The sequence below is a fragment of the Enhydra lutris genome, unplaced genomic scaffold (assembly GCF_002288905.1).
Source record: "Enhydra lutris kenyoni isolate GAN:26980312 unplaced genomic scaffold, ASM228890v2 scaffoldscaffold15, whole genome shotgun sequence".
Lineage (NCBI taxonomy): Eukaryota > Metazoa > Chordata > Mammalia > Carnivora > Mustelidae > Enhydra > Enhydra lutris.
This window is the reverse complement of record NW_019154099.1, coordinates 8626622-8635800: the sequence shown is the minus strand read 5'-3', so window position 1 is coordinate 8635800 and position 9179 is coordinate 8626622. Positions and strand designations below refer to the sequence as shown.

The 9179-nt window shown below is 37.9% G+C and overlaps 1 protein-coding gene across 1 annotated transcript in view; it reads right to left on the bottom strand.

Moving 5' to 3' along the window:
- LOC111146974 (epithelial stromal interaction 1) overlaps window positions 1-9179 on the bottom strand; it is a 109845-nt gene that overhangs the window by 3948 nt on the left and 96718 nt on the right. Inside the window, exons 9-10 of the mRNA XM_022502776.1 lie at window positions 7787-7860; window positions 3181-3280 (exon numbers count right to left, since the gene is read on the bottom strand). Of these exons, the coding sequence (XP_022358484.1) occupies window positions 3181-3280; window positions 7787-7860 (174 nt within the window). The remainder of the gene's footprint in view (window positions 1-3180; window positions 3281-7786; window positions 7861-9179) is intronic.

The window sequence follows — 9179 nt, the reverse complement described above, 5'->3', positions numbered from 1 at the left end:
GTGAGATTCAAGAAAAATCTTCTAGAAAAAATCACATGGAGAAGTATAGAGGGAGCAACCAGTGCAAAGGCCATAAGGTGAAAGTAGCCAGTTCCTTAAGTTTTCAAAGAGCAGCAAGAAAGCTGATGTGGCTGGGAGGAATGAGGAAGAAGGAAGGGCAGTGTGGTAAGAGAACACCAAAGGGATAAAGTGGCATCTAGATCAAGGAAGCACCTGGTAGGCTACAGTATGGACTTTGGTTTTTACTCCATGTGATTTGAGAGTCACGGGAGCCACTGGAAGACTTTAAGCAAGGAAGTGACAGGATCTGGCTTCTGTTTCAAAGGGATCATTCATATTGAGAATAGGCTGTAGGTGGGTAAGTGTAGAAGCAAGGAAACCATCTAGAAGACTATTTCAAGAATCTAGATGAGCACTAATGGAGATTGGAAATAGAATAATAGTGGTGGAGGTAGTGAGAAGCTGCTAGTTTGTACATATTTGGAGGAGAAGTCAAGATTTGCTGATGGATGGGTGCCTGGGTGGCTCAGTTGGTTAAGTGACTGCCTTCAGCTCAGATCATGATCCTGGAGTCCCAGGATCGAGTCCCACATTAGGCTCCCTGCTCAGCAGGGAGCCTGCTTCTCCCTCTGACCTTCCCTCCTCTCATGCTCTCTGTCTCTCTCTCCCTCTCTCTCAAATAAATAAATGGATAAATAAATTTTAAAAAAGAAGAAGATTTGCTCATGGATCAATTGTGAGTGATATGGGCTGTACCAATATATAAAAGGATAAAGTGCAGATGGAGCACTCAGGTAGAAGGAATCAAAGGTCAACTTTTAGACATGTTAAGATTGAGATATCCATTAGACATGCAAGTAGAGCTGTTGAGTGGATAAATGGATATGCAAGTCTAGAGTCAAGGAAGAGGTCAAGGCTGGAATTAGAAATGTATGAGTAATAAACATATAAGTGGAATTTAAATTCATGAGAATGAATGAGGCCATCAAGGTGTTAAGTGAACATAAAGTTCAGAAGGAGATCCAAGGTGGATCTCTGAGGTGCTCCAATGCTGAGAGGACAGCAAGATGCAGGGGATTCAGCAAAGGAGAATGAAAAGGAGTAGTCACTGGGATTGGTGGAAACCCAAGAAAGTATAATGCCCCAGAAGCCAAGTAAATAGTTTCAGAGAGGAGGAAGTGATTCACCATGACAAATGATGCCGATGGATCAAAAGAGGAAGACTTAAAAATAACCACTGGACTTTGTAATATGGACATCATTAGTGACTATGACAAGAGCATTATGGTTGGACTGATAAAATCTAGATCACGATTTAAATGAGTTTAAGAGAAATGGGAAGAAAGAAATTACAGAACAGCCAAAGGATAGAAACTTCTTAAGTTTTGCTTGAAAGGGGAACAAAGAAACAGGACAGTAGCAAGAGGGAAGGGGTATCAATATAATTTATATTTATATATTAGGCTGATGGGAATTTTCTAGTTCAGGTGAACATTTGACAATTCAGGAGAGAGAAGAGTATCATTAGAATAAAGTCCCCCAGTAGGTGGATAAGAGAGAATCTGGTCCCCAAGGAGAAGCAGACATAGAAGTAAGGATGTCCATAGGGATGTAGAGGTGGGGCCCTGAGGACCTTTATGTCACTGCTTCTTTCAAGTAAGGGAAGAGCTGATAACCACTTTAGACTTGGCCAAGACTGTCCTACTAAGGAAACTTTAGTGACCTTCACTCATATCCACAAGAAAATGATACTCCTTTCTTTTTATCCATGAAGAGTCTAAGCAGAGATTTACAGCTCACTCCCATAAGGCCTATCAATAGTCAGGGGTGAACCAGATTTCCAAACCCTCATTCCCTTAACAGCAGCCCATGTGGTATTCATTTACTCTCTCCCATCATCTTCCCCTCAATCCCAGGTATTTTTCTAAGTACTTTCTAAATTTTGAGAGTTGGTAAGTAGAGGAGAAAATGTGCAGTTTCCAAGTCCTGCCCAAAATCCAAGTTTCAATCATGTCTCACAACTTATAAATTCCATGAACATGAATAATGTCTTCAAGTCATAATGCCCCATTTTCCACAGGACTCCTACTCATATATTCTTATGAATAAGTCAATAATTTATAAATTGTAACTCCTGATACAAAATCCTGTGTTTTGATTCTTTTCTCTCTCTTCCATGTTGTCCCTATTCTGAATGCCACAGTGATACACAAGAGCATACATTATGGATACACATCCAGTAAAATTCCTTGCAAACTTGCCTACATTCAATTATCTTCAGTATATATACATTTGTGAGATCTATTCATCAATTTTAACTACTAAATGCCTTCAAGAAAACATGCATACGATTTCCAACAAACTTTCTCAAAATTTATCTTTTGCCCATGAAGTATTTATTAAAGGGTGATCTCTAGAGTTTCCAGCAAGCACTTGATTATTTTGTTGTATTTTACCAGTTTAAAGATTTCTATCTGCTCCATTTTTTTAGTAGGTACGTATGCACTTGGGTCTCAATTAAATTATGAAACCCAGTGTAGTTTTGAGTCTGTACACATTGCAAAGCCTGCAATTATATACATTCCGAAGATTCGGTGCTGGTTCAATGATATATTGTGCACACAAAACACATTAAACACATATTACGACACAGTTGCAAGGTTTTCTTCACAGAAATCCATAAGGACATTTCATCTCCAAAAAGTGCCTTTTGCTGTAGGGTTTTTTAAAAATCATTTTGTAGTGAAAAATTAAATACTGGTTTCTTTGATGTGCTAGTTTCACTGAAAGAATATATTACTAGAGAATGCTTACTATTTTTATAACCATATTGCACTTAAAATCCTCTTGAAAAAAATTTTTTCATTTGTTTTTGTTGTAGTTCTGGGCAAGGGGTGATAAAAAATCTTTACAGTCCAGGCAATCATATTGAGAACAAAGGGCAGGTGTCATTTTTTATTGTGATTGGCCAGCACTGAAACCAGGACTTTTTCCCTCTCTCTAGAAACTATCGTGGAATTTACAGTAATCACCCTGGCTGACTGCCCATCATAGAGCTGAACAGCACAACAACAACAAAAAAATATCTTGGGAGAAAGCCATGACATATTTTTAAAATTCTCATTGTTTTTACTGTTCAACTTTGAAAGATTTTTTTTTAAGAGAAAAGAAAAAACTCACCCAGCTGTTACCACTATTCGTATTCCAATGGCCCCCAAAGTGCTCAAAGCCACCTGGTTGACTTTTGCCTTGGAGCCGGTCCAGGAAAACATTATTTACCCTTTAAACAATGAAAAATATGTGTAAGTGGAAAGCTTGCTACAGGGTTGAGAGATTTTTGAGAACCTAACATGCTGTATGAACTGTGAGGATTGCTTCCCCAACCCCCGCTCAGCTTAGAAGTAATCTGTAGAGACTTCTTTTCACATTAGCCATATGAAATGCTGTTAACAGCCCTTCGCCAGTTGTGACTCCAGCAAGAGGGGACACAATTCTGAACTCAGAACTTCATTCCTTCATCTTCTACCAGTTCTGCAAGAGCCTTATTCCCTAGCAACCATACCCCTCCAAGACCAGCCAGGTGCAAAATCTAGAGGCTGAGAAGAGATGGAAGCTTTGGAAAGACCTGAAACATGAAGGGGAACTAAAAATAGCTCTGTGGTACTATTGTTGCAATGGAGATGTCCCTCCCAAATGACCTGTACCCCACTGCCAGTCTTGCTAAAGTAAATCCCATAAGTGCAAATTAGAAGGAAAATGGGAAGAGATTCATATTAGAAATGGGAAATATCAAAAGAGGGAAACTCAAGTTTTCAAAAGAAAGAATGGGTATATCCTTCCCTGATGTTTGGTCATACTTGCAGTAACCAATTTCAGAAATTAAGGTTAACACGTAGAAGGTAAAACCTTAAGGAAAGGCAAGAAAATGATTATTATAGAGGTCAGAATAAGGGTTAACAGTAGAGTGATGGTTATATTCTATATCTGGAGCTGGCTACTTGAATGTTCACTCTCTAATTAATCATTCTAAATATTTATTTCATGGACTTCCCTGTGTATTATAAAATATAAAAAAATTAAAACTTTCCATGGCCACCATTCTAGTCCAAATCACTATCCTCTCTCTTCTTGCTTTTGCTTCCACTCCCACCCTCTGTAATTCATTCTCCACACAACTACCTTACTAAATTATAAAAGGGATCATGCCTTCCTTTTGCTTAAAACCCTCCTATGATCTTCCATTAGTCTTTTTAATTTTTTTATTTTAAATTTACTTTAATTAACATATAGCATATTAATTTCAGAGTAGAATTTAGTGATTCATCAGTTGTATATAACCACAAGTGCTCATTCTATAAAGTGTCCTCCTTAATGCCCATCATCCAGTTATCCCATCCCCCCAAACACCTCCCCTCCAACAACTGTCAGTTTATTTCCTATAGTTAAGAGTCTCTTATGATTTCCCATTAGTCTTAGAACAAAATACTGGCTTGTAAAATCTTGTATTTTCTGGTTCCTGCCAATCTCATTTTATCTTATTCTCTTCCTCACCATCTATAATCCAGCCACTTGAGACTCAAGTCCAAACTCATTCCCACTTGAGGGCCTTTGCATTTTTTCCTATACCTAATAATAGGGGATATCTACAATGTGACTGTCTCTTGTCCTTTGATGTTAACTCTTCATGGAGGAACTACCAACTTCAATCTCTCTCCTCACAGTACATATCATTGTCTGAAATACTCTTGCTATTAACTTGTTGACTTCTATTTCTTTTCTCCAGATTGTAATTTCCATGCAGTTAGGGATGTTCTCTGCTATTTTATGCCTATTATCAATGCCTAGAACAAAACCTTCACAGAGCCTTGTCCTGATAGGTAAGAAGAGAATGAATGAATCATCCAGGTGTGTGGTCCCCATATCTGCTTGCTTCTGTGACTACAGCTGCATCAAGAAACCACCAATGGTGGTGAGTATAGGCTGCAAAATGGCCCAATGTCCACAGCTCTTAGTTCGTTCACACACTGTCAAAACTGATGTCTTATCATGGATGCAGGTGGTACAATTCACTTTTGGCCATCAGTTACTAGGAGGACAGCACAGTGGGTCAACAAGAGCCCATAGGTGGTAAAGAGATTGTGTTTTTTCTCAATTCCTATTGAGAATTCAAAGAGAAGAAAAAAGTACCAACTTATAGATTTGTTTACTAGTGTTAGAAAGAACATACATTTTATTGCTGTCAAACCACTGCTCTGGCTTTTCTTCTAAGGGTTAATATGGATAAAAACTACTATTTAAGGATGGTTCAAGTTTCAGTAAATCAGTTCAGTTCATTCCACTTTTCAACTCATAGCTCAGATCTTTTCAAGTCCTCCCCCATGCTTTGTCTTTTCTCTCTGAGGTTTCGACTTTCTTCTCTCACTTAGAAAGTTACCATGGGTCAGGTTCCGGTGCAGCCAGGCTCAATCAATATAGGATGCATTGAAAAGCTTGTGAGGAATTCCACAAGCTTTCTGTTATAAAACTCAGAGTTGAGTTTTCTGCTATGTCAACTTCTAAATGGTAGAAAGCATGTTGTCTTTTTGACTCTAATAAAATTATATCCCTGGAGAAAATCTAACTTATGGCCCTTACACACACACACATGTGCGTGTGTGCATACACACACATCCTCACAGAGCTTGTGCTGTTGCCCTCAGCAGGAATAGTCAGGGATTTTATTCGTTCAGAGGCTATTGAATGAGTGTTTTCATTTAACATGCAAGAGCTTACTTTAAACTCTAAAGGGCAATATAAACATATGCTCTCCTCAAAAACTGACTGAGAACATAAAATATGTGTTCAAAAACTTGATCAGTTACCTCAAAACTGGTTACTGAGGTTATAACCCGGAGAGATTTCCTCTTAGATTAAATTTGCATCTATATTTAACTAGAATCAATAAAAAGAAAAAATAATGTGTAGAAAATAAATAACCCCACCAAAATTTAGGTATCCAGTATTATGGAAATAAAGAATGAGGGTCAAGTTTCCCACAACAAGAAATTAATCCTTTCTACCTCTTACCAAATAACTTGCGTTTTTATTGGATGCCCACTGAACATGAATTTCTTAGCCAAGAGGGCCTATTAATGTAACATATCGCACTATCTTTAAGATGCTTAAAGCTTTACAATCTAATCAATCCTCAGAAATCCAGAGAAATAACTGGCTACTACTAACAACCAGTGTTAAAAAAAATGCACTATAGGTTTTTTAGTAGAAAGAATTTTAAAGAGAAAATGAGAAGAACCAGGGGCACTTGAGTGGCTCAGTCGGTTAAATGTCTGCCTTCGGCTCAGGTCATGATCCCAGGATTCTGGGATCAAGTCTCACATTGGGCTCCCTGCTTATTGAGGAGCCTGCTTCTCCCTTTCCCTCTGCCTGCTGTCCCCCTGCTTCTGCTCACTCTGTCAAATAAATAAAATCTTAAAAAAAAAAAAAAAGTTTTTAGAAAATGAGAAAAACCATAAGGAAAAACAATAGGTAGCAGTAATTGCTACCCCTCACCCCCAAAAATAGCCTAACCAATGCATCAGAATTCTGATGTTTTCTTTTAGTCAGAGAAAACCACCTAAATTCACACTTGACATTTTAAAACTATTTTGATAGACTATGTAAGTAAAATAATCAGGTCAAAAAAATATGAGTACCCATCCATAGTTCACAGCTCCAGCAGAATTGGGAGCTTCCATTAACACTCTGTAAATTCTCAATTAAAAAATGAACACAACTAAAAACTACACATTAGCAACAGTGGGAAGGTTAAACGTATAAGTGACACCACTCAGTTTCAAAAGAACTTGCTCTCTTATATCATGAAACCCTTTACATTAAATTCTTCTGAGATTCTCAAGCACATTGCAATAAACTCAGAAAAACCAAGCGCCCCCCAGGAAAATCCTAGAATAATGATAGATATGGAGGTTATTAGCAATGGCCCAACATTAACATGATATTTTACTGGGTGCTCTTAATGTCTGATATTAGGAATAAGAGAGTACTTACAATGTTAAAAATTGTTTAATGGTTTCTATTTTAAGATATTTTTCCTAATATGTTAGTCAATATAAAATAGTTCTTGTCTGACCTTTCGTATTCAAGTATGAGTATCTCACCCTCTATACAAGTTCAGTTATTCTAAAGTTGTGTACAAATAGTAAAAGATCATCTCAAAGTAATAAGATACTTTGTCCCATGGGAGACAAATTAATTATCACCTAAATAAACAAATAGCTTGACAGCATGATTCCGTTTTCTAGTATGAATTTTTGCCACCTCCCCAGAAAAGCTGGATATTTTCTGTCTATGTATGAAAAATCAGATCGTGTATGTGTATGTATATGTATACATATGTAGCAGTTGACATTCTCACATACATAACATGCCCCAATAATATAAAGTTAAAAAGGTAATATAGATTCCAAAACCATATTCAATATGATTATAGTACTTTCTTAAAACATTGCAAAAACTGGGTGCCTGGGTGGCTCAGTGGGTTAAGCCGCTGCCTTCGGCTCAGGTCATGATCTCAGGGTCCTGGGATCGAGTCCCGCATCGGGCTCTCTGCTCAGCAGGGAACCTGCTTCCCTCTCTCTCTCTCTCTCTCTCTCTGCCTGCCTCTCCGTCTACTTGTGATCTCTCTCTGTCAAATAAATAAATAAAATCTTTAAAAAAAAAAAACATTGCAAAAACTTTATAGGTAGTTATTTTAATCAAGCATGCTTATTTTATTAGCCATTTATACCTCCTGTGTTCAGCTTGGTGAGTTTTGGTCCTTTCTTCCTCCTGTTGTTGTTGCTTAAATTCCAGTAATTCACTCTAAGAACAATAAAAATTTTAAAATATGTCTTTCAATTAACATTGTTGTACAGAAGATACCCAAATCAATTACATATTTAACCTGAGCTGGTATACTATTTCATTTTTGAAACTTTTACTTAAGTACCATTTCCATGTGAAATTATGTTCTTATGTAATTAGGTAGCAAAAATTGTACCTTAGTCAAACAATAGCTCTGGGAGTATAAAATTATAAGATTAAAACGCCAATGTGCATGCTCAAGATATTAGACTAATAGGTACAACATACACAGAAGAAAATACAACATGAGTCAAACTCACCTATGTCTTACAAAGAAAAATCAAATCAGTTCTTCAAGAAATGTCACACAATACTATTTCCTGGTATTTCTCTAGCATTTCTTTCCCAACAAATTTATAGCAGCTTACAAATAAATGGTGAACTCAATTCTGTAGTGCAATTCCATTAGTAAAATATCCTCCCTCCTGGAGAATAATCAACTTACCTGTTATTGACTAGTTACTTCTAATATCAGCAGAACTTTGGACTCCCTAGAGGGGATACTTTGCTTCGGGTAGGAGATCATGTTACTACAACTAAATCTCTGCTTCTGACATTCTGATTATCTTCCTAGAAGACGCAACCTTCAACTTACTCTGTTTATGGTGTTAAGCCAAAGAACTAGGTGCCAGCATTTCCCTAGTATTCAATTGCGTTCCTTGAAGCAGACTGATTTTTTAACCTCTTTCAAAGACAGGAAAAGGCAGAGGGATGAAAATTATCAGAACTATGTCATAAATTAGGGCCTGAGTCAGAGAATTTTCTAGTAGAGAAAATACTGACACATCTTAATAAACACATGCCAACACATGTATTTTTTTAAGCACAAAATGTCCTTGATAAAAAGTATAAAATAGTGGGGGGAGGAGTCAAGATGGCGGAGAAGTAGCAGGCTGAGACTACGTCAGGTAGCGGGAGATCAGCTAGATAGCTTATCTAAAGATTGCAAACATCTACAAATCCAACGGGAGATCGAAGAGAAGAAGAACAGCAATTCTAGAAACAGAAAATCAACCACTTTCTAAAAGGTAGGACTGGCGGAGAAGTGAATCCAAAGCGACTGGGAAGATAGACAGCGGGGGGAGGGGCCGGCTCCCAGCAAGCGGCGGAGCAACGGAGCACAAAATCGGGACTTTTAAAAGTCTGTTCCACTGAGGGACATCGCTCCAGAGGCTTAACCGGGGTGAAGCCCGCGCGGGGTCAGCGTGGCCTCAGGTCCCGCAGGTTCACAGAAGGATCGGGGGTGTCTGAGTGTCGCAGAGCTTACAGGTATTAGA